At 31.3% G+C, this 26,638-nt stretch overlaps 2 protein-coding genes across 2 annotated transcripts; one reads left to right on the top strand and one right to left on the bottom strand.

Annotated features, from left to right (window-relative positions):
* Positions 1-4,736: 4,736 nt before the first annotated feature.
* On the top strand, positions 4,737-7,510 carry LOC142610859 (transcription factor ORG2-like). Its single transcript, XM_075782821.1, has 3 exons — positions 4,737-5,413; positions 5,932-6,291; positions 7,266-7,510. Exons 1-3 carry the CDS (start codon positions 5,111-5,113, stop codon positions 7,350-7,352), a joined length of 750 nt encoding a protein of 249 aa, XP_075638936.1. The 5' UTR covers positions 4,737-5,110; the 3' UTR covers positions 7,353-7,510.
* Positions 7,511-14,993: 7,483 nt separating this feature from the next.
* On the bottom strand, positions 14,994-17,646 carry LOC142609180 (uncharacterized). The gene is made up of 7 exons (XM_075780795.1): positions 17,523-17,646; positions 17,157-17,435; positions 16,497-16,965; positions 16,141-16,401; positions 15,415-15,577; positions 15,130-15,244; positions 14,994-15,031 (listed from the first exon to the last, which is right to left on the bottom strand). Exons 1-7 carry the CDS (start codon positions 17,644-17,646, stop codon positions 14,994-14,996), a joined length of 1,449 nt encoding a protein of 482 aa, XP_075636910.1.
* Positions 17,647-26,638: the final 8,992 nt, after the last annotated feature.

Genomic DNA, 26,638 nt, shown 5'->3' with positions numbered 1-26,638 from the left:
TTGAATTGTTAAATGTAAGAAAAAAAATTGAGTACCACCAAATGTGATAAAAATACGGTCAGAAGTGATGTTGGTACTGCCCAATGTAACAATGAAATTGTCAAATTTAAGAATAAAAATTAGGGTACCACTGAATATGACAAAAGTAGAGTTCGATGCAATGTTGGTATTGCCTAATGTGATAATGAAACCATCAAATGTGAGAAAAAATAAATGAACTACTAAATGTGATAAAAGAACTGTCAAATGTGATATTGGAATTGCACAATGTGATAATAGAACCGTCAAATGTGAGAAAAAAATAAGCGAACCATCGAATGTGATAAAAGAATTGTCAAATGTGATGTTGGAACTGCACAATGTGAGAATAGAACTTTCAAATGTGATAAAAAAAATAACGGAACCACTGGATGCAACTAAAGAACTATCACATGTGATGTTGGAACTGCATAATGTGATGATAAAACCATTAAATGAACCACTGGATGCGACTAAAGAACTCTCACATGTGATGTTGGAACTGCATAATGTGAGGATAAAACCATTAAATGTGAGAAAAAAATTAAGGGAACTTTCGAATGTGACTAAAGAACTGTCACATGTGATGTTGAAACTGCACAATATGGGAATAGAACAATTAAATGTGAGAAAAAAAATTAAGGGAACCACCAAATGTGACAAAAGAATTGTCACATGTGATGTTGAAATTGCATAATGTGAGGATGAAACCATCAAATGTGAGAAAAAAAGTAAGAGAACCAACAAATGTGATAAAAAAATTGTCATATGTGATGCTAGAACTACATAATGTGAGGATGAAACCATCAAATGTGAGAAAAAAATAAGGGAACCATCGAATGTGATAAAAGAACTGTCACATGTGATGTTGGAACTGCACAATGTGAGGATGAAACCGTTAAATGTGAGAAAAAATTAAGAGAACCACCAAATGTGACCAAAGAACGGTCACATGTTATGTTGTAACTTCACAATGTAAGAATGAAACCGTCAAATGTAAAAAAAAAGTAATCTGATATCATAAGTTACCTACTAGTATATATCATACCCCTTTTTTTTGGATAAAGTATAATTACCCCTATCTTTAATTTATAATTATAAGAGAAAAAAATAAAAGAAATCGAAGAGGAAGCGAAGATTATATTGAAAGTTGCAGCTAATCAGCTATAATTAAAATAATATTTCCTTATATTCTTGTCTTAGATTTTGGAAGACATACAATAAAAGTTTTTTTTTTTTTTTTTGCTGAATGATATACAAAAGAAGAATTGTGTCATGTTTGTTTTTTTAAGTAATTGTTTGTCCATGAGGTTGGGAGCTCTAACTGAGGATTCAGAAGACTCTGTGCTTTCCACGTGAAGTGTCACTTCATGCACGTGTATATGAGTGGTTAAACTACTTGAAGCTCGTGTTTGCCGTGCAAGGAACGTGGAGTACATGCACTTCCACCAAATCTTTCGTTCTCACTGTGTGTATATATGTGCTTGCAAATTGCAAAAAAAAATTTTGGATAGAGATTACATGAAGTCATTTCAACCTCACCCTTTTATATTTTTCTTCAATTATCTATTAATATATTTTTGGAGGACCCATTAATCATGCCTGTATGACGCCCTAGCTAGGAATTAACAATTATCAAAAGATCGAGAAAAAAAAAAAGAAAAAAAATATTGGACCCGCAATCTTGCATGATTGGTAAAATAAATGTTTGAAAAGCCAATATTGTAACATTGAATATAGAGAACTTCCTCTGTGTTTTTTGGTCCATTTATATCTGAGTAAGAATGAATGTTTTAACTTTTAACAGCATGACTGGATATAGAAAGCTTTGTGGAGAGGTTTGGGGCCTGGGGGAAAAATAGATAAAACTTTGTTTCCGCTAATGTTGAAGCGTATCAGTTTGCAGATAAAGAATTTTCGCATGGGAAGTAAGATGGATTTGTAAGAGGTTAGAACTTTCTTTTTTCTTTTTATCTTTTATCTTTTATTTTTATTCTTGAGAATCTTTTTAGAACAATAATCGAATGATTAAATGCATCAATATTTCTATTTGTCGATTTTAATTTTTATATATATGGGTTTATGATTATATATGTCTATACAGTGGGTTGGATCCGACTTGTACCTAGTTATAGGACTTTGTCAAATATTAACAATAAATGAATAGAATTATATACAATTAAATAAATAAATAGGATCACACTAACGAATGCCTTTAGGACATTTATTAATAATTCATTTAAAAAAAATTTTGACACCACTTCTATGGGAAATGAAATAAGTTATCAAAACATTAACTGGCTTTTTTTTTTTTTTCATAAAAACTTTTTTTAAATAGATTATTAACCAATATTCTAAGGACATTCATTAGCATTTCTCAAATAAATAATAAACAAAAGGAATAACTTGCATTTAGTTAAATTAATTGATATAATAGGAATCTATGATTCCTCTTAATCGAATTCCGGCCACAAATGATTAATGCATTGGTTTTGGAAAATATGTGTTATACCACTAAGTTACAGAAATAAATAATGCATCATTTTTAACCTCTAGATTCTTTTACATGAGAACCGTCAAGAATGATGCATCCACTTCACTTTGGAGCCTTCAATATCACATTTACGGATCACAATTTAAACCCACACCCATAGATACTTGCTTCACCTGCCCTTAATGGGATGAGTTTTACTCACTTTGCATAACACATGAGGTGGGGATGGGGACTAAGTTTTTCCCCCACACCTGCTCCGTTTATATTTGAAAATTAAAAAAAAAAATTATGGGTCTTTTTTTTTATAAGACATATGTGTGTGTGCACGTTTTTTTTTAACTCTTCAAACTTTACATATATAATGTTTTTTTATATTGTATTATTGAATTTATATTTTAATTTTTTAAAATTTTGAATTTTAATTTTTTTTAATTGTTGTATTGTCATGTTTGAATTGTTTTTATGTTTTAAAATACGTGAATTATTGTATTGTTATGCTTTGAGAATGATTTGTAATGTTAGAACTTTTTTTTAATGTTCTATGTGTTTTTGTTTAATGTATTATATATTTTAAATAAACTTTTAATGAATTATATATATATATAAACTTCTATGTGATGGAGGCAGAGCGGGTACCCGCTAGGACAAGGCAGGGGAAGAAAGACCCACCCCAAAGTGAAAGTGGGGCAAAGGCGAGGAATAGGAAACTTGCCCATACATTAAATTTACACTACCTGCGATAATGCAAGGCTGAATATTATGTGGTTTTAGCCGTATATGGTTTTACCAAAGTTCTTAATCAACAATATATAGGACAACAATAATAATAAAAAAAGAATATATATAGGGTTGAGTTCAAGTTACACTTTAGTATAACTTTAAGCAATATTATACCACTTAATAACTTTTATGAGATTAATAATTTAAAAGGTCACAGTTAGATTACATTTTCTCTATATTCTTAACATGCATGCCAAATTTCGTTTCAATAAGATGTTATTTATTATTTGATCTATAAACTCATCTTTGATGCATAAATTTAAACTACAAAAACTTAAATTTAAACATTTAATTGATGATATAGTTATTGATGTTCGATTATCTTAAAATTTTACAAGTATGAAGAATATAAGAAGAAAATGTAATCTAATAGTAGATTTGTCAAAATTTGCATTAAGTAAAAAAAAATATTGAGAGTTATAACATTGTTTAAAGTTACACAATGTGTAATTTAAAACCCAATTCACATATATATATATATATGACATAAATGTGCAAAATCAAGAACTAAATGATAAGGTTATGGTTTTGAAATAGAGAAATGACTCAGAATTGGAAATATAATTGCACTACCTTTCTATTCATAAAAGTCATAGCATTAATTATAGATAAGTTTTTATTTATTTATTTATTTACAGAGTTTTAACTTATGGTGTCCGTTTATGATGATTGTACTCTTTATTATCAGACTAAGACATGAATCAATTTTTTGGTCTAGGAAAGAACTGAACCTCAGATCTCTTATTCAACAATCAGAGTCTTTACTAATTGAGTTAACTGGAACTCACTAAGTATACATAGGTTAGGTTAAGAAAAGGTAGTGCAAATCTGGTCCAAATAGACTCGGAAAATAGACTATGCTTGTGTGAGGGTTAATTAGAGCTGTTTAATTAATAACTTGCTCAAGCATATGCAATAGGCTGACCTTAGTGTGAAAATTAAAGAGAATAATAATAGAAAATTGTAAAAGATGCAAAAGTGTAAGCAAGGAGAAAAGAATTAATGATAAGAACTTACGTGGTTTAGCCTAATGGCCTATACCACACCAATAAGCACTAAAAGACTACATTCTGATCTATTTGGCTTAATAACACATTACAAGGGACAAATTTTTAATAATGGAAGTACATATAATACTCAAACATAATTTGAATTTGATTTGCATATTAATTGTCCAAATCTTATGATTTTTTCTCTTACAAATTAGCTTCTTGATTTGGTCTTCAAGTGAAATACACTCTCCAACACTATAGTGTTTCCTCAAGCGAGACTTGAGTGAGTCTTAGGAAAGATTTCACAGTTATTCAGTTTGAGCAAATTAATCACAACTTGTTCTTTAACAATGCCAACTTATTTTAGACCTTATTATTATTATTTGTTAATGGATATTGATAATCTACATCCTAATTTTCTAAACTACTGTAGATTCACTATTCGTTAGGAGGCATGTCATCATTAGACGATCTAGAAACATTGATTAAGAAAACATATAAATTGGTGTTATTAGAATCATGACATGCATATACACAACTATACCCTTTGTCTCTCGCTTGTGGATAGAGACAACACATATATGCGAATAGCAATTTCTCAGAAGCTACTCAATATCATTTGATCATCTCTTATATCATCCAATATATTATAATGTAACTTCAGCTAACCGTCTTATTCATTCTTATATATAAAATATTGCTAAGGTTGATACTACTGGCCGGCTGCTGTATATATATACCTATAAATAGTTAAATACATGTCATGAACATCTCATTTTATTGGCAAACTAATTGAGTCTCAAACTGCTCCTTCAACTAATCCATCATGTTAGCATTATCACCATCTTTGGTTTCAACCACGAGATGGTACTTGGAGAATAATCACACAAATTATGACCAGAATTTCAACCACGTCGGAGACTCAGAGACAATAGGGTCAGTTATTCATTTCTCTACTTCTCAGCAGGCACAATTTGAGCTTGATCTGATTACGCCGCCAATAACTAGTTCTGGTGACCCAAAAATGCATAAGAAGCTTAACCACAATGCTAGTGAGCGTGATCGTCGCAAGAAGGTGAATGATTTGTACTCCTCCCTCCGTTCCCTGCTTCCAGGCACATATCGAACGGTACTAATCCTCTCTTTTCCTTTTTAAATTTTGGTTTCTTTCTTCTTTCTCTTGAGGAGTGGGGATGGAAAAGAGAGTTTGAGTATGTCTGGAATAAAGAGAAATGAGAGATAGGAGAGGGAGTAAAGGGAAAGGTAAGTGGCTAATATGATCGACAAAGATTTCCACCAACCCATTATGCAGCAGTTTAACACGTGCATAAGTCAAAAATGTTTTAGAAGAAAACTTTGTCATCATAATTATGATATGATTCATTAAGTTATTTAAATAAGTCACATGCGTCGACGTGGATTATTTTCTGAGTTATCATATAGTAGACCGGTGAAAATTTCTTCCAAACTGGTTTGTAGAAAAATTGTCTATTCCTATCACCTTTCTTTTTTAACTCTTCACTCATCTTCTTTCGGCTAAAAATAAGTGTCATAGAATGTACTAGTTCTTTCATTTATGTTTAAAACATCTTCAATTACTGTTTTTCCACTAATATTTAGACTTTTTTTTTTTTTGATGTGGTACAGAAGAAGTTAAGCATTCCGAAAACAGTTTCAAGTGTAGTAAAATACATACCAGAGCTACAAAAGGAAGTGAAGGGACTTATTCATAAAAAGGAAGAGCTTCTATCAAGGATTTCTAGGCTAGGAAATGAAACTCTTGAAGAGGAAAAACCAAAAATCATTGCTCAAAGCACTTCAATATCTATTTGGGCAAGTCGTGTTGATAATAGGCAAATTGTGGTTCAAATATCAATAGATGGCAAAGTCCACAAGACTCCATTATCTGAGATTCTTTGCAACTTAGAGGAGGATGGGCTTATGGTATTAAATGCGTCATCATTTGAGTCTTTTGGAGGGAGGATTTTTTGTAATTTACATCTTCAGGTTTGTTTTTTTTTTTTTTGATAATTGTATAGGTCTCTTCCTTTTACTTCTTTAATTCTCAATCTCATCCTTTTAAGCAGTGGCTGAGGGAGGGCTCCCCTGACTTTTTGCACTCCATCACTCATATTATTCTTTAATCAAAAACTTGTTTTTATTTATTTATTTATAAATTTTTGGGCCCCTTAAATTTTTAATAATATTTCATATTTTTTTATTGGTTTTGTTTAACAATTTATTTTCCATTGATTTATTTTTAACTTTTTTTATATATTAAAGATTTCTTTCAAAACTAATAAGGAGTAGTTAATAATTTGTTGTTTAGGATCGTAGATATCATTGTAAATTCAAAGTATGTCATTATACATGTAATTCTATTATTAAATTATAGAAATAGAATCACTCAATTATAATGCTAATTATAAACAAGTGTGAATTGAATCATTTTAAAAATTTGTGAATAAAATATTTATATTTTATGCAAGTCGATGGTGAACTGCTACTTATTAGTGATTTACATAAATTGATGCACTATTTATTTATTTCACTTATTATGTAAGATATATACATATATTTAATTAGCTTTTGGCTTTTATTGCATTTTTAATAATGTGAATTCTGAAGATAAATTACTATTTAAATAATTATTTAACTCTAAAAATTTTCGTATCCCTATATAACCTGAAAAAAACTATAACCTTTAACATTACGCCATGGGCTATATTCTTTTTCCCCTTAATATTTAAATAACGAGTTTATCCTTCATTTACACAAGTTAAGGCATCTAATTTAGTCAATTCATTTTAACCGACTTAATTCAAGTTCAATTCCTTCTCCAGCATTCGTATCAAAACCTCCATTGACTAGTATTTAACCACGCAAATCACCTTTAAAAAATATTCTAAGATATTAGTTTGTTAATTATACTATAGTTGTTCTAATTTTTATTTTTCCTTTTTCTGTTTTGAGTTATACAGGTTGAAAGAACTCATGGACTGGAGTGCGAGATTTTAAGTGAGAAACTCATGTCCCTGTATGACAAGAGAGAAGAGCTGTTGCTATGAAAATCTTGATTCTATTGATGATTAATTTACCCTTTAGAGTGCCAAGTCCGTATGTGATTCTATTTATTAGTGCTCTGGTTTTTTTAACAAGACTATCGGTTTGTAGTTGTATCATGGTTTTAAAAACCGGTCAAATTAAAGAATCGCTTTTACTCCTAGTTCTCAGTTTTTGACTGGTTTTTGACCTATTTTAAGAGATTTTACCGCACTGAATTGGTTCCAAGTTCATTCATCCTGTTTGGTTTGGTTTTTAAAACTAAGAGTTGTATACATGAGTAAGTTGATATAAGGTATTATATTTATATGTAACCGAATACAAATCTTCTACCCTATTTTTTTGTATTCCACTTTATACTCTATTTACAATTTGCTTCCATTTTTTTTTCTTTTAATTTTCTTTATAAAACAACTAAAGTTTTATATAGAAAGAAATTAGACACTTGACAATACATACTACAATTATTGACGTAGTATAAAGTGAAATAGAGGATTTCTATTTGTAAATAACCCATCATATGGCCTATATATAGTTGTCAATAATCAAACAAGTTGGGCTTGGAAATAATTCCTTTTTTCTTTTCTTTTTTTTGATCAGGGAAATAGTTCTTACCCATGAATAGCTTGTCAGAAAAAAAAAAATAATGGATTAATAAGCTGAATGTTGATAAATTATTAGTTGTATAAAAAATTATTAAGAAGTGATGAATTTAATAATTTAATTATTCTAACACATGTGAAAATGTGTGCTAGAATAATAGTTAAAAAAAAAAAAATTTACCATTTTTTAATAGTTGAAGTTTTTGGGACAAATTGAAGTTTATCAAGAATGATTTGCAATGTTCCAACTGTTTGGATAAACGTATTTCATCGGTTTTGTTGGAAAGCAGAAGTGATAAACATTAAAACAAGTGATTTGTTTATAAGCGTACCTTCTCATTCCTTAGATTCACAAATTAACATGATTTATATAAGGGTTCTGCAATGCCTTTCATATATGGAGAATCATTGAGTTTTTCAAAAAAAAAAAAAAGAGTATCATTGAGACTCGTATGGTGATTTTTTTTTATAAAAACAAAACACACTACATTCACAACCTAAATACTCTAATATAATTGAAGAGAAAAATGAGAGAGATATTTGTTTGTGTGTTATTCTCTTCAACATCACACACTAAAAGAATAATCATCATCTATCCAAATGAGCCATTACTCTGTTTATATAAACATATCCATCCCTTCATGAAATGTCACAGCACTCTTGATAGCGGTAACCATTGCCAGATGTTGTGATCCGTCGTCAAGGGTCACACTTTTTCACCAAGAGTCACACTCTCTTATGGTTTGAAATTTAATAAAAAACAAACAAATTGGAAATTTTTTTTTCTCTCTGATGTATAAATTAAATTCAAATTTATCAACTTTATATATATATATATATATATATATATATATATATATATATATATATATATAACATGAATTATTTTTTCTTTAAAGGGCAAATTACAATTTATCCATCTATAATTTGGCAGAAATTTAAGTTACCTACCTGTGATTAGAAATTTGGTATTATATCTAATTGAGGTTATATTAGCTCCATTAGACTTTTGTAACCTATTTATAATTTTTTCATTTAAGAATTTTAACATCAAAACATAACATAAAATGAATCAAAAAATGAGAATATTTGAGGTGAAACTTAGTATATACTTTAATAATCCAAAATTAACACAACCCAATAAATCACAAGACACAAATCACAATAAGTCTTTAGCACAACTCTTTATAGTCCTTAGCTTCATTAATTTGGCATTTCGTTTGAGAGAGAGATTTTTCTTTGGGCAATAAAATATACAAACAACAACCAAACCTTTTTAAATTGAGAAAAAAAATAAACCATTAAAAAAATATATTATTTGTATCCTACTGGCTCCCTTTGCCATGAAATTTTTTCATCTCAGTTGCATAACTGCATTAGAAACAAAACCTAAACCTTCACTACCTCAAATATTTGGCTTGGAAGTTAGAAACTCACTATGTCATTTATGCTCCACTAAACCCTACTTCGTCACAAAACCAAACCAGAATATTACGCCTAATCTCAAAAAATTCATGGCCCTGAACCAAGGCTCCAAACCCACCATTAATGAATCCCATACAATCATTTAACAATTTTAGATGAAACCAAAACTCCTCACCCAAACCCACCATTAATGAACCCCATATTCCAAATCGAACACAAACCCCAACTTAATTCTTAGATTAGCCATGGAGTTGCAATGAAGGCCTGAGAGAACCATTGTCTTAAATGGTGGCAGTGAACGGAGTAGCAGTGAATGATAATAGCGGAGGTGCAAGAAGCTTTGACCATGGGTTATTTGGATGAGATAGAAGAGAGAAAAAGGTATCTTCAAACCCTAGTTTTCTCATTCATTTCATGTTATGTTTTGATGTTAAAAGTTGTTTTTGTGGATGCCCCAAAAAATTTGAGATTTTCAGGTTTTGTCGAACATTGGGTCCTTGGTGACGTGACTCTTGTGTGCTTGTGTATCTAGAGTGGGGTGTGTGTATGAGTCCCTTTTTCTTATTTTTATTTTAGGAGTCGCTATCAATTATTTTTTTTGTATTAGGTGTAGTTTGTCACCTAAATGTCTAATTTTATTTTAAGTTACTTAGTTAACTAAACCAAATTTTAAAGGTCCATTAGTTAAGGTAAACCAAAAGTCTTTGAATCAAAAATTTTGGACTCGGAAGTTTAATTATGTGTGGGGAATGTATTAGACACCCCAATGCCTATCCAAAGATATATAGCTCACCATTTTAATTTATTTTAAACGTTATCTTTTTATGAAAAAATATAATACTTGGCATTTTGATTTTTTATTATTATTATTTTTTTGTTGCAAACAATGTACATATATATACATGTGATTAGATATTTACCATATAGCTAACGTGTGAATATTAACTCCAAAGAATATATAAGCAAGACATGTGAGATATGTACATAAGTAGCATGTGAGAACATAAAAGTATATTTTACAATAGCATGTGAGTATTTATTTCCATATATCGAGCATGTGAATACTTTGCTATACAAAAATAAATCACAACATAAAAAAAGGGGGGGGTTGGAAGAGTAGCACCTTATTGTTATCCACTACAACAAAAGTGGACTATGATGTTGAAACCTTTCGTCACAATATATCCTTATTTCGTCACCGAATACATATGGTGACGAAACAACATTCGTCACCTAAGCTCTGTCACAGGATGTATTGATGACGAAAATGTTTCATCATCAATAAAAAAATATAGGTGACGAAAAACTTTCGTCACCAATAAAAAATGATAGATGACGAAAGTTCTTCCTCAATATTTTTGTCATTAAACTTTATTTTCAGTGATGGAATATTTCCTCACCAAATGTATTTTTTCTCCCCAATTTCAATAGATTAGGTGATGGAGTTTTGAGTCACTGATTGTTTATTTTTTAAAATTTCAATAGATCAGGTGACGAATTATTTCGTCACCAATTTCTGCTTATAGTCAGTTATGGTGACGAAAATTATTGTCACTAATTTTATTTTTTTATTAATATTATTTACATTTACTTGCCATTACATTAACTTGTTCATTTCTAACCAAATCCATAAAAAAAATCCATACAATCTAAAAATGCAATAAAGATGTTCACAAAGTAATTACAACCATTTATATACATGTCTTAGCTTCCAAACTTTATAGAAAATTATTTGAGTTCAAGTAGTCCCACAAAAGCTATCTTTTTGCCACTAATCCCATATCTGCACAAGTATAAAGGAAAATACATTAATAACAAACTAGATTGCAAACCTATATCCCTAATAAGATGTACTACAAAAAAAAAAATTATTAGCAAGACAATGCAGAAAATGTCCACAGAATACCCTATAACAAACTAGATAAAATAATCATAATGCAACATCATATGAAGCCAAACTATCAAAGAAAGAAGACCCACAACATTCTCATCAAATAAAAACCAAGCCTACATTACAAACCATGAAGAAATCATAAAGAATGTAGAAAAATCTCAATTTAAAACAAAACAAATAAAGTGAAATCCAAAACAAAAACTCAACCATCATCATAAACACAAACCCAGCCACCACAACGAATAAAAATTCTAGCCAACACTATTAAAAATAACTAGCCACCACCATTAAACAAAAACCACAGCCACCATCATAAACAAAAAACCCACCACCACCATTAAACAAAAAACACAGTCACCACCATTAACACAAAAACCCAGCCACGACCATCAACAAAAAACCCAGCCATCACAATAAACAAAAAACTTAGCTACCACCACTATTAAACAAAAAACACAACCACCACCATTAGCACAAAAACCCAGCCACTATCATAAACAAAAAACCCAACCCCCACCATTAAACAAAAAGCATAGCCACCACCATTAACACAAAAATTCATAAACAAAAAACTCATCACCACCATTAAACAAAAAACACAGCCACCACCATTAACACAAAAACGCAGCTATTGTCATAAACAAAAAGCCCAACCATTACAATAAACAAAAAACTCACCACCAACATCAAACAAAAGACTCAGCCACTACCATAAACAAAAAACCCACCAGCACCGTTATACAAAAAACACAATCACCACCATTAACACAAAATCATTGTCACTACCATAAATAAAAAAACTCATCACCAACATTAAACAAAAAACCCGACCACCACCATAAACACAAAAACCCAACCACACAATAAACAAAAAATCCAGCCGCCATCATTAATACAAAACCCACCACCACCATTAAACAAAAAATCCAACTACCACCACAAACAAAAAAACCCACCACCATTATTAAACAAAAAACACGATTGTAGCACAATTGTGCTATGGTACCCTCATACATATAAGAGGTTGCTATAGCACAATTGTAAAAATGTTTACGATTGAGAGACCGGGTAATGCTTGTTTTTGTGTTTTTATGCTAAAATATAGCAACATATACCATATACAAGTCCCAATACTAATGCTTTAACCAAGGTGTGTTCTAGTAGATGAGCTCCCCTCATTGCCACAAATGTCACTGTCACCCTTGCTCCTCAAATATTGTATGATGCAATCCATCTTCTCCTCTAGCCTGAAGTTTGCATCCTAGAGCTCTTCTACTTGACCCTTCAGCTTGTAGTTTGCATCCTGGAGCTCTTTGACTTGACCCTCGAGTTGTTGAGTATTGAGGAAGATGAGGCAAGGGTCTTAAGAGATGAGAAAGGCCTCATGTCAAGTCCATTTATATAGCCAGATCTCGACTTAAGAATCATCATAGATATCTCCTCTTCGGTCAAAGGCTATGCTTCAAGAGTGCTACAATGCTCATCTTGTACTCTCAACATCTCTTGTTGTCATTTCAAATAATAGAAACCATCAGAAATATATATATATGTTCTAGTTTTGCAAACATATATAGAATAAAAATACATATATTCTAGTTTTGCAAACTCAAGGCATGTACAGATATACATACATATGTATGTTCGCAATCAGGGCGTACCCACTGTTTTGTCTTTGAATTGAAGTGGGTATCATAGTAGACTTGTGCCAGCTTAGGAATATGACCTCCATTTTTTCCATCTTTGATTATATGATGTTCATTGTTAGAAGACAAGTTAATTAATTACAACAAGTAATGTACTAAGCTTTTGAAAAATTGAAATAACACACCACCTAATCCACCCTAATTGCAAGTGACTTGTTTCCACATCTATGAATGTATTTATCAACCGTTCCCTCTTTATTTATATTTTTAGCATTTCTTGCTGAGACTTTCTATAAAGAATAAAGACCAAGAAAAATATTAAATTTTTGACTTAAGTTATATATATATATATATATATATATATATATATATATATATATATATATATATATTTCAATATAAATCTACTTCACCTTTCAAATAAGTATTAATCCAACAAATTTGATAGAATGAATAATCTAGTAGACATGACACCAGAATAAGATCTACATAAAACATTAATCCAATGCATATATAGGTAGGGATTATCTAGGTGAAAGGTGAGAACATACTTCATTTGTAATTAAAATTTTCAAAGTATTAATTACCAGCCAATCTTCATCACTCCACTTTCCATCAATTAGTTCAATCCATTTTTCTCATGTGACATTTTTTGGTGGGTGGCTTCTTGCATACGTGCTTTCTTCATCCTTCACAAGTTTTTTTATATTTTGCAAACAACCTGTTATAGTGGCTGCTCAATAATCTACCACACTTTGTATTTAGAGATTTGTTCACAAGTACAAATTCTCCTTGTATATCAAATTGATCCTGCAAATTAAGGTATGTATAGAGAAAATATCATTCCAATTTAATACGCTTAGTGATAACATCAACAATACACTATAAAATACAACATAAAGTATAAAGCAATGTAATGAAAACAACAAAATCAAGCTCATGGACAACTATAAACATTTAAAGTACCGCCACATTTTGAATGATCACCTTTTTTTCACCGCTATCAACATTCTTCCAACTATAAGCATTCATAGTGGATAAGTTTGTATGCATTTGTACACCAATTTGGCTAGCAAACTTTCCTGCATGTTCACCAATAGGAGCACAAAACTCAAGGGCAATGCAGACCAGTAGCTTCCCATGTTTCTCAACAAGTTCTGGTACCCTTAATCCACGCGTCATGCCACGGGCACGTCTACTAGTCAATTCTATCAAGGCATAATATAAATTAAATCAACAAGTGAACCAAATATAGTGTAATTATAAAATCAAGTAATGAAATTTAAATATCTCACCATCCGTGGTAGACGGTGTGCCCACAAGCTATGCCTCAACATTAATAGAAATTTGGGTAAGAGAATCTCCACCAAGATGCGTGCTCGATGATGGGCTAGTATGTTGGACTGCTGGGGTAGATTCGTCACGCCTATAACGAGTCATCTATATCATGCAAAAGTATATAAAGATATCTAAATTCATCACAAGTTAAGATATAAACAAGTTATTTCATCATTTAAAATATCTTCAATCGATAATTTTCATTGATCATTTCAAACATAATATTACAAAGTATCTTAGGTACTAAATCATGTATATAGTACCTCAAAATCTCCATCGAGAAGTAGGCTCAATAATGGGCCCTTATGCGGGACTGTTGGGGTAAATTTCTCACGGCATGAACGAGTGCAATGTCCTAGTGCCATCTATATCATACCAAAATATGTATAGATTTTTAAATTCATAAAAAAAACAAGTTATTTCATCACAATATTACAAAGTACGAAGTATCGCATGCACCAAATCATATATATAATACCTCATTATTTAAAGAACTATCATCACCAATAGCTGGTACATAGTCGTCGTCATCTACGTGAACACTTATTCTCTTTCTTCCCACATTTGCACATTTAGGCAGAAAAGTTAACAGATGTTTCAATCCCAAAGCATTTATTCTCTCTTGGTTTTGCTTGATTCTTTGTGCTCTTTCTATCTCATATTTTGTTATTTTATTATGAGTGTCTTTGCCCTTTTTGGCCATTTCTGCAACTATAAATTTACTTAGAAAATAAAATATAATGTCTATTCATTACAAATTCTTCCCAAGTACGAAACATAAACTGGAACATCAAATAGAAATATAAATGAACAAATAATAGGGAATCAAAAATTATAAACACACGTTTCCATATACAAAGGAAATAAAAATGAAATGTACATATCATAATCCATATCAGGATCCATATCAGATCAGGAATGTTATGCACTTCATCTTCATTGTTATCCTCTTGCTCTCCCAAACCTTCTGGAATATTCTCAACTTTAATACCACCCTTACAATATTAAACATTATCTTCAACATCGATAGGGACAACATCGCTAATGGCTTCTTGTTGGAATGCTTCATTAGCTTCTGTTTGATTATTAGATTCTCCATCAGCCACCTCTGGCACATCAAACACTCTTCTATATTGTACGCATTACACAACATTCCAAGGTTCACCTCATTTGGTATCACGAAGGTAGAAAACTTGTTTCGCCTGACTAGGTAATATGAAAGGATCATTTTGATACCATTGACTTTGCACATTGATACTTGTGCAATGTGTCTCAGTTCGTATCGTTCTCCTTCGACCAGTCTTATTACCAGTATTGTACCATTCACACTGAAACAAAACAACTCTATATTGATACATACTCCAATTCCCAAATTTTGCACACATGACCATAGAAGTCGTGTATTTATCCATTATGGCCCCCTTCTGTAGATACATTGTTATTCTAGGTTACACGACGATTGTCCAAGTCTTTTGTATGCAACCTTACACCATTGACCATGCAGACCGAGTATTCTTTCATTAGCAACTTAGGACCATTTGTTAATGACCACATTTGTTTTGTAACTTTTGATGAGTGGTTCTCTTTCAATCTATAAATTCATATTGACATGCAACATGTGACATTAGTAGTGAGAAAACTATATAACTACTTAATACTATTTAATGTGTCACAAAATTCAAAATTTCTTGCACGTTCTTTGAACCACTTAGGAAACTCTTGTAGTTGTATTTGAGTTATGTCTTCTCCAGTTGGATTATGCAATGTGTTTTTGTATTCACTATTCCAAACAAGGGATTTAAATTAAGCTAAGACAATTCAAGCATAATCAAAATACAACTTCACATACTCTAAATACAGCTCCAACTAGGGACAATTGTACAACAAATACCATTTAGCAATATCACGCAATTCACGTGACATCCCCGCATTATCCTGCTTAGACCCAGTGGGTCGAGCTGTTTGTGAGAAAATCAACCCTGGGCCATATTCACCACAATCTGCATTACTTTCCCTTCCATTATGCACAGTTTCAGCTCCATCAAGATATAATGACGAGAAATTAATACACTCTTTAAGAATGTAAGCCTTTGCAATTGAACCTTCTGGTCGAGCTCGGTTGGACACAAATCTTTTTAACATTCCAAGAAACCTTTAAGGAAAAATGAATTGGGAGTATGACTACATACACAATATAATTTGCTTAAAAAAACAATAAATCTATAATTAATGGATGGAGAGAGTTACCTTTCAATGGGATACATCCATCTATATTGCACTGGTCCTTTAAGAATGGCTTCACGAGGTAGGTGAATAGTAAGATGAACCATTACATCAAAGAAGGTTGGAGGAAAGTACTTCTTAAATTGGCTTAGTATGAGAAGTATACGTCCTTTTAATTTCTCCAAGTCGCTCTTCCTTAGGGTCCTAGAGCATAAGTCTTGAAAGAAACTGCCCAACTCAAACAATACTGTACAAATGTCCTTATTAGCAAAACCCTGCATCCCAATTGGAAGAATCCGCTGTAATAGCACATGACAGTCATGGCTTTTCAGATTTAATAGTCTACCATTTCTTGTGGTTACCGACCTCGATATGTTTGCTGCATAGCCATCTGGATACTTAACTGATTTCAAAAATTCATAAAAACCATCAATTTCTTCAGGATACAATGAAAAGAAGACACGAGGCTTGTCAAATGATCCATCAAGATGTTCTTTAAGGTGCAAAACACACCTTGCCCATATTTTTCAAGTCCTTGCGTGCCTTGTTTGTATCCTTGTTTTTCCCCTCAATTCCCAACAAAGTTCTGAATGTACTCTCACTAATATTTTTTTTCAACATGCATGACATCAATGTTGTGTTTAAGCTTTTTCTTCCTCCAATATGGTAGCTTGTATAGGATACTTCCCTTTGACCAATTTGGTTCCCCAATAATTGGACGCTTTTTCTTGTTGTTTAGATCCTTTCCTAAAATCATATTTGGCATTCTGTCTAATTGCTCATTTATCTTTTCCATTAGTAACTCCAATGATCTCATCCATTTCTCAATTTTACCATTGAATGACCAACTCCTTCGCCTAGGGTGGTCGATAGGCAAGTAGGCTTGATGGTTAGTGTATCCAATTTTACTTTCCATTTTCTCCGAATATGGTTCATCATTACAAGTGTAACAAGCATGATAACCTTTTGTTCTCCACCCAAACACATTACCGAATTAAGGATAGTCATGTATTGTCCACAACAAAGCGGCACGCATCTGAAAATGCATACCACAAGGTGCATCGTAAGTGTGTGCACCATCTTCCCACAACTCCTTCAACTCATCAACCAATGGCCTCAAGAAAACATCAAGCTCATTTCTTGGTTGATTGGGTCCAGGAATAAGTAAGGACATCATAAAATAAGGTTCTTTTATAATTAACCAAGGCGGTAGGTTATAGGGAATGAGTATGACAGGCCATATATGTAGTTATTGTTCATATTCCCAAAAGGGTTAAAACCATCAGTAGCCAACTTTAACCTTACATTGCAAGGTTCTAAGGAAAACTCACAATGTTTCAAATCAAACTCCTTCTACTCCTAATTATCAGCTGGATGTCTTAATATCCCATCATTCACACGTTTTTCTATGTACCATCTCATGTCCTCAGCTCTTTTTCTAGACATGTATAATCTCCACAACCTCAGTGTCAATGGGAAGTAGCGCAATACTTTTTGAGCAATCTTCTTACCACCTGTTCTATTATCCTTGTATCTAGGCGTCTAACACACCGGACATGTATCAAGGTTTTCATATTCCTTACAAAAGAGAGCACAATCATTTTTACACGCATGAATGCGCTCGTATGATAATCCCAAGTCACGTAATATCATCTTTGCTTCATAAGTTGACCTCAGAACCAAGTTACCTTTCGGTAAAAGCTTACTCAACAAGTCTAGTATCATATCAAGCCCCTTATTACTCAAGTTAGTTGTTACCTCACATTTAGCATCTCAATGACAAACTTCAAAAGAGTGTAATTTGTGCAACCTGGATACAGCTCATGCTTTGAATCACTAAACACTTTATCAAAATTACGCACTTCCTCTTTTTGTTAGGTTGTATCTCTTGATTCCCCTTTAATTTGATCCTCCACCAAGGCATCAATACCATTCAAATGATCATTGTTTGACATTTCTTCATCATCAATGTGCTCATTTAATTCACAGGGTTCTCCATGATAGTACCACTTAGTATAATCTTACATAATCCCACGATGAAGCAAATGAATTTGTACAATGTGAGCATATTGTTGACAGCAGTTCAAACAGTCAATACATGGGCATGAAATTTTTCCACTTTGGTCCACAACAGTCATTGCAAAATTAAGAAATGAATTCACCCCATCAATATATCGTTGACTTAGTCTATCTCTAGGTGTCTTACCAAGTGTCATCCAATTATTATCCATATCTGATCACTCATACAAGGTGAATATTGAGTCATCAAGATAATGAAATGTCATACATAACGTTTTCTAACATCGATACTTCCAATATACTTTGGAGTGACACATTATACCAAGAGTCACAATTTCATTCTTACACTCCTTTACTTTTAGTCCAAAAAGAATCAAAAGTTTAAAAATTGATAAATACTTTATGTGTTCAATTCTAGATATACTTCAAAACTTAAAAGATATACACAAAGAAATCAACACTCCCAATATCAACTTAACCACCATATAACAACATCCAAGCCAACTGCTTGCTCCAAATCAAAAACCCACAGATATATCAAGCATCACCAATTTCATTAAACAAGTTTAAATAAGATTTCCAATCCAGATCAACGTGTACACTTCAATTTAAGTTTTAGAAGACAAAACCATAGAGCAAAAAAAATTTAATGCTAGTCTTAAAAGACCCAAAATCCTTACCTGAGCTTATACTCATAGAAAGCCAAGCAAACTTAACCTTGCACAAAAGAAGAAAAAAAAACTACAATAGTCCAATTAAAACTATAAATTTATATTTTAGCTAATATCTAATAATTTATCAATGTCAAGCCCATATACATAATAATAACCATTTAATATATATATATATATATATATATATATATATATATATATATATATATATATATATATATATATATATATATATATATATATGAAAAGCATCAATATACATAAATGAAAGAAAAATGATATGATGATACAAATTAAGAAAAGCAATAAAATTGTACCAGGCTCACGTGCTTAGCTGGCTCACAAACTCTAAAGACTATAGCTAGATTAGAAGGTGGGGCTCAAGACTTTTGTAAGAAATTCTCAAACTTATATTTGCAAGGCACATGTGCCGAACTGTCGATCACAAACCTAAAAGCAACCCAAAGAAAGGAAAGCAAATGAAACTAAAGGGATAGAGAGAGAAGAAGTTAGAATTGTACCGTTGTAGTTTGACTTGTAGTATAGTCCTTGGTGTTTGCAATTACCGAAATGACTTTGAGCTTTTGTTATTCATACACACATGCAAGGTCATGTAATTAGTAAACAAATGGAACTAAATGCAAATAGGATTGATACATCTAGTCTTTCCTTTTAAGTTAATAATATAAACATCAGAAAAAAAAAAGGTAATAATATAAAGAAGCACTACTAGTACTTATCACCATATAATTTTGCACATTGATATTACCAACATAATGTGCATGCATGTGAATGTATACCTAGTCCATTGTCATAGGTAGGACCCCCCCCCCCTCCCCTCCCCTCCACACACACACACACACACACACACACACAAAAGAAAAAAAAGAGAGCTAAAGATAACATCCAATGGGACAATTTAACAAGAGAGACAGTAGCTTCAATGATTACACTAAGGCAAATCAAACAAGCAAGTCTAGAAAGGTGAAACCTAAGCATGTGAATTTACAAGAAACCAACAAAAGCTTCACTGTTTATAGGGATAAAAAAAAGGGTAAATCAACTTACTAAATTATAGCATTAAGTGCACTAATAACAAAAAAAAGGTAAATTAACTTACTAAATTATAGTATTAAATGTGCTAATCAAATTTAGATAAGTGCCTAGTGGCCATATAAGATTGCTCAAGATCATGTGGGTTTCAGTTAGTAGAAGCCACCTTGCCTTAATTTCAATATCCATTAATATTGTACACAACAAGAAGATGCTAATAGGGGCGTGTAGCCAACCCATCAACCGCTGAGATATTCTACACTTTGATGCTAAGTGGATTGGTTAAATGTTAGATAATAGAGATAATCATACACCAACTCAACCTCCATATGTTTCAAAGATTGTGCTTCCCTAGATGTCTAGCAAACTGCCCCATCTTACGAAGCTTCCTCTAATCGGATGTAGTTTACCATTTGATCTTTAAACTCATCTTTTTACGTTATTTTAAAACTACAAAAACTAGAATTAATAATTGATTAATAACATGACTATAAATCTTTAATCATCCAAAAATTTTGTAAGTATGAGAAATATATGAAGATAATGTAATTTAATGGTAAATTTATCAAAATTCACATTAAATTAAGAAATAAAGGGTAGGGTTCAAGTTAAACCTGGTATAACTCTAAAACATGTTACACCATCCAATAACATATTATTCAACTCATATTTCGAAAATCTAACCGTTGGATTACATAATCTATACGTTCTTAACATGCATGCCAATTTTCATGCCAATCAAGTGTAATTTACCATTTGATCTTTAAACTCATCTTTTATACGTTATTTTAAAATACAAAAACTTGATTTAGACTGTTCATTGATGACATGCCTATTAATCTTTGATCACCTTGAAATTTGTAATAATGAAAAATATATGAAAATAATGTAATCTAACGGTAGACTTGTCCAAATTCACATTGAATTAAGAAATATAGGGCAGAGTTCAAGTTACACCTAGTGTAACTCTAAAAAATACACCGCTACCCAATAACTTATTATTAAATTAATATTTTGAAAATCCAACCGTTGGATTACATGTTCTATATGTTTTTAACATGCATGACAATTTTCATGCCAATTGGGTGTAATTTACCATTTGATCTTTAAACTCATCTTTTATACATTATTTTAGATTACAAAAACTTAAATTTAGATAATTGATTGATGACATGATAATTAATCTTTCATCACCTTGAAATATTGTAAGCATGAAAAATATATGAAGATAATGTAATTTAATGGTAAGTTTATCAAAATTCACATTCAATTAAGAAATAAAGGACAGGGTTCAAGTTAAATCTGGTGTAACTCTAAAACATGTTACATCACCCAATAACTTATTATTCAACGCATATTTCGAAAATCTAACCGTTGGATTACATGATCTATACGTTCTTAACATGCATGCCAATTTTCATGCCAATCAAGTGTAATTTACCATTTGATCTTTAAACTCATCTTTTATACATTATTTTAAACTACAAAAACTTGATTTAGACAGTTCATTGATAACATGCCTATTAATCTTTGATTACCTTGAAGTTCGTAATAATAAAAAATATATGAAAATAATGTAATCTGACGGTAGATTTGTCAAAATTCACATTGAATTAAGAAATATAGGACAGAGTTCAAGTTATACCTGATGTAACTCTAAAAAATGCTACACTACCCAATAACTTATTATTGAATTAATATTTTTAAAATCCAACCGTTGGATGACATGTTCTATATGTTTGTTGTGAAATTTTAAAATACTCGCAAGTGTACGAACTGTACCGAAGTATAGTTTGACAAGAACGAGGTCGAATCCACAGGAACTTGAATGAACGTAGGAAAATTAATTAAATCTTAACCAAATTAATCCTAATCTAGTTTAATAAAAATTGGTTGTTTTAAAATTAAATAAACTAAGCAAATAATCAAATTAAGCAAATAGTTAAACTAAGCAAATATATAAAGCAATAAAAAGATGTAAACAATCAAGGGAAAAGAATTAAGGTTTTGGAATTCGCCTTGTAAGTCATATCAGCATATATTTATGATCATTAATTTTTCCCAACTACTACATGATAATCTAGAAATCAATCTTGCTATCATGAAAAATATTCTCATTAAAATCCTTATTTTAAAAATCAAAAGCATGTTCTTCTTCGCTTCTTAAGTTTAAAATCAAATCATCAATTGTATCTATAGCCAAACAAATCACAAGATATATCCAATTCTAAAAATCAAATCATAAATTGTATCCATTGACAGATAAATCACAAGCGATATCCAATTTTATAATCAAGAATTAATAAATCAAGCATTTAATTAATTAAGACAAATCCTAAATCATGAGAAAAACATGATTGAACTCATATCTAGAATCTCATCTTAGTCAATTGATATGAAGCAAGAACAATTTAAATCATTAAAGAACAACTATTGTGGGAAAAATCAAATCACATAAATATTACTAATAATCCTTAACAAGGTTTCATCCTCAACCCTAATTATAAATTTAGCTACTCATAGTAATTAAAATAAAACACAAGAATAAAATACTAAACATTAAACTAGACAAATAAAACAAAACTAACTGTCATGGAAGAAAACCAAAGAAGTAGCCACATTCTCTATGTTCAGCCCTCAGCCCTAGCACTGGCCCCCCTGAATTTTGCCCTAAAGAGCCTTTAAATAGGTCAAAGAATCCTATTACAAGTTGAATTCCCGTTTGGGGAAAATTCCAGATTTTTAGGCTTCACTTAACCGACAATTTTGGCCCATTTAACATCAGAATTCGGACTTTTGGTAAACTACAAAGTTGTACCCCTTTAAGTTAAATTTTCAGCCCAACTTGAGTCATCTCGATTGGACATCTGAGCCAAAAGTTATGCCTTATGCCAAAAATACTAACTGATGTGCAGGCTGGAATCCTAATCCAAATTGAACTTGGATTTGATGCAAATTTCATTTGATTCCCTGCTCCAATTGGACTTAAATTTAATTGGGTTGGTCTTCTTTAACTTCATCATGGCCCTTGTAAAAGTAAAGTCCATTAGCTTTCTTCATTGCACAAATCCACTTATTTAATTTCATTCTCCTACAAAAGATAAATTCACGCAATAAGATTCAAATTAAGCACAAAATTGATTATTCACCATTATTCCAAAACCAAATATAAAATGCATGAATTACCTCAAAATAAGTATAATAATGCTTCTAACAATGATATAAATATGCAAAATTAAGCTATTATCAATGCACATCAAATACCCCCAAACCTACATTTTGCTAGTCCTCGAGCAAAACAGATAAAGAGTAAAACAAAACAAAGAAATAAAAAACAAAGAAAAAGAAAATCCTAACTAATCCACTTTCGCTGGAAATTTTGATTGCATTTAGCGTATGCAACAAGCCTTTAAACCTCTAGTTTACACTAGTGGACGAGTTATAGTCTCGTGAGGGTTTGCAGAGAATATACCAACAAAATTCTGAGAATGAATACTAAAATAAACAAAACAAAGAAAATCAAACATTTTTTTTTTCAATTGCCTTTTGCAAAGAGGATTAGTTCAAGTTTAAAAACACTACAAATGCTAAAGAAATTTCTCATGCCATCAAAACTCAATGTGAGTGAAAAGTGGTAGCCAACCCAAACATACTCTTAGTTTTAGAATAACTTTGACTCGAATCTCTATTTGAAAGTATGCTTCAACTCAAATCTTTCCAGTGTTATCACTCAACAAATGAAATCACTCTGAAATGGGGTGTAACACTCTCAACAACATATGTGAGCAGAATAATGTAAGCAAAATCAAATACCTCACATATAAATCACATGAAAAACGCTTAATCAAGAAAGAACAAGTAGTCTCATGAAAGGATGCCAAAAAGAATTTATACCATACCTTTTTTCTTCTCAATCATATCAATATCTGAACTACACAATCTTCAAGATCAAATAAGGACTTTATTAGGACGTAATGTAGGAAAAAAGCAAAGGGAATGAAATAAAAATTGGTGAAGGTAAATATAAGAAGTGTTTTCAAGATAGTTGGAATGTCAACACTTTTTGGAATTTCCATTCAACACTTTTTTTTTTCAACTCTTCTTCTTCAAAGTAGTACTCATTCCTTACATTTCACTTCTCAAAAATTGATGAGAACCCTTTTTATTTTCTTCTTTTTGACACTTTTCCTCTTTTTTTCTTTTTTCCTTGTTCTTGAACTTTTTTTTTTCTTTCTTTTTTTTGAATTTTTTTTTCTTTGACTTTTTTTTTTTTCTTTCTTCTTTGAATTCTCGCACAAACCACCACATGAAACATACTGATCAAATTCCATCTTGAAACACTATGGATAAGGGTTTTAAGAAAGAAAGGCTAATTAAAAGGCTCAACGGGGTGACTAGCGATAATATACCAAGAAAGAAAAAGAAAAACACATATATGACTCAAAGTACACAAAAATGGCCTAATGTCATCTCTCAAAGACTAGTATAGTTCATTCAACATCAATGACTTCAAAAGATTCAAGTGTGGCATAAAATTAGATTTTTTTTTTCTTGGCCAAAAGAAAGAACAATGAGACTACAACAAGGGAAACATGTTATGCACTTTCAAATGAACTTTAAGATTAGAAACAATAAATAGCCCTCAAAAAATAATGATTGGCTCAAAACTCACAAGGGTTACAGTCTCCACATTGTTATCATCAAGATTTTCTAATCATTTTTATCCTTCAACAACAAGTTGTGTCTGAGTGGCTACGTGCATGTGCAATGAATTGAGCATGAAAGCACTGAAATTCTTTAAGCAAGAGTAGTATAACAAACTCAAAACATAGACCTCAAGCTAGGCAAAAGATTTTTTTTTTTTTTAACACAACTAAACAAAACAAAACAAAAAAATAGAAATCTATATACATCCCCCCCAAACCTAAACCAAACATTGCCCTCAATGTTAAAAATAATACTCTCAAATATATGTCTTGAATGAAAAGAGAGCAAAAAAAGTAATATGCAACATGAGAACCAAGTAGAAACAAGTAAGGTAAGGAGAAGGAGGAGACGTACCTTGATCGAGCTGATTGTTATAAATTTTAATTTCTGTCAAATATCAGTTCGAACAAAAGAAAATAAAACTAAACAAGAAAATAAACACAAATATTAATCTACAAACAGAAAATAAACAAGAAAAAGATTTTTTTTTTTTTGCAAAAAGATTTAACACAACTAGAGATCAATCCTGATAAACAGGGCCATCCAAACCTCAACAACTCCATGGAGATAAATAGTGCATATTATGAATGGACTAGTCCAATGAGATTGTAACTTACCTGGATCAAAAACATGTTGGGAAGCTTTTGCAGTGTCTTCCAAGTGAATTCTTTGCATAACCATAAAAGAACTAATACTCTTAATATCAGCAATTTTCCAACCTATAGCTTCCTTGTGTTCTTGAGGTATACTTATCAAGTGGTGTTCCCAAAAGTTATCCAACTTTGGTGGTTCTACAATAGATGAGAGTGGGGATGAAGAAAGTGGAAAAGGGACCACTTTTGGCTGCCAGTTATCAGTACTTAAGAGAGGAACAAAATCCAACAATGCATTGAATTCCTCAATTGATTTTTCAATATCCGAATTGCAATCAAAAAGGGTTAAGCAATCCTTTAGGGGATCCTCACAGCTTGATTAAAAGCATGTTCGCATTAAAATATTCTCATTAATATCCGAATTGCTATCATGGAAAATATTCTCATTAAAATCCTTATTTTAAAAATCAAAAGCATGTTCTTCTTCGCTTCTTAAGTATAAAATCAAATCATCAATTGTATCTATAGCCAAACAAATCACAAGATATATCCAATTCTAAAAATCAAATCATAAATTGTATCCATTGACAGATAAATCACAAGCGATATCCAATTTTATAATCAAGAATTAATAAACCAAGCATTCAATTAATTAAGACAAATCCTAAATCATGAGAAAAACATGATTGAACTCATATCTAGAATCTCATCTTAGTCAATTGATATGAAGCAAGAACAATTTAAATCATTAAAGAACAACTATTGTGGGAAAAATCAAATCACATAAATATTACTAATAATCCTTAACAAGGTTTCATCCTCAACCCTAATTATAAATTTAGCTACTCATAGTAATTAAAATAAAACACAAGAATAAAATACTAAACATTAAACTAGACAAATAAAACAAAACTAACTGTCATGGAAGAAAACCAAAGAAGTAGCCACATTCTCTATGTTCAGCCCTCAGCCCTAGCACTGGCCCCCCTGAATTTTGCCCTAAAGAGCCTTTAAATAGGTCAAAGAATCCTATTACAAGTTGAATTCCCGTTTGGGGAAAATTCCAGATTTTTAGGCTTCATTTAACCGACAATTTTGGCCCATTTAACGTCAGAATTCG

The sequence above is a fragment of the Castanea sativa genome, chromosome 9, assembly GCF_040712315.1.
Source record: "Castanea sativa cultivar Marrone di Chiusa Pesio chromosome 9, ASM4071231v1".
Classification (NCBI taxonomy): domain Eukaryota; kingdom Viridiplantae; phylum Streptophyta; class Magnoliopsida; order Fagales; family Fagaceae; genus Castanea; species Castanea sativa.
Note: the sequence above shows the minus strand (reverse complement) of the source record. Positions and strands in the feature narration are given on the sequence as shown.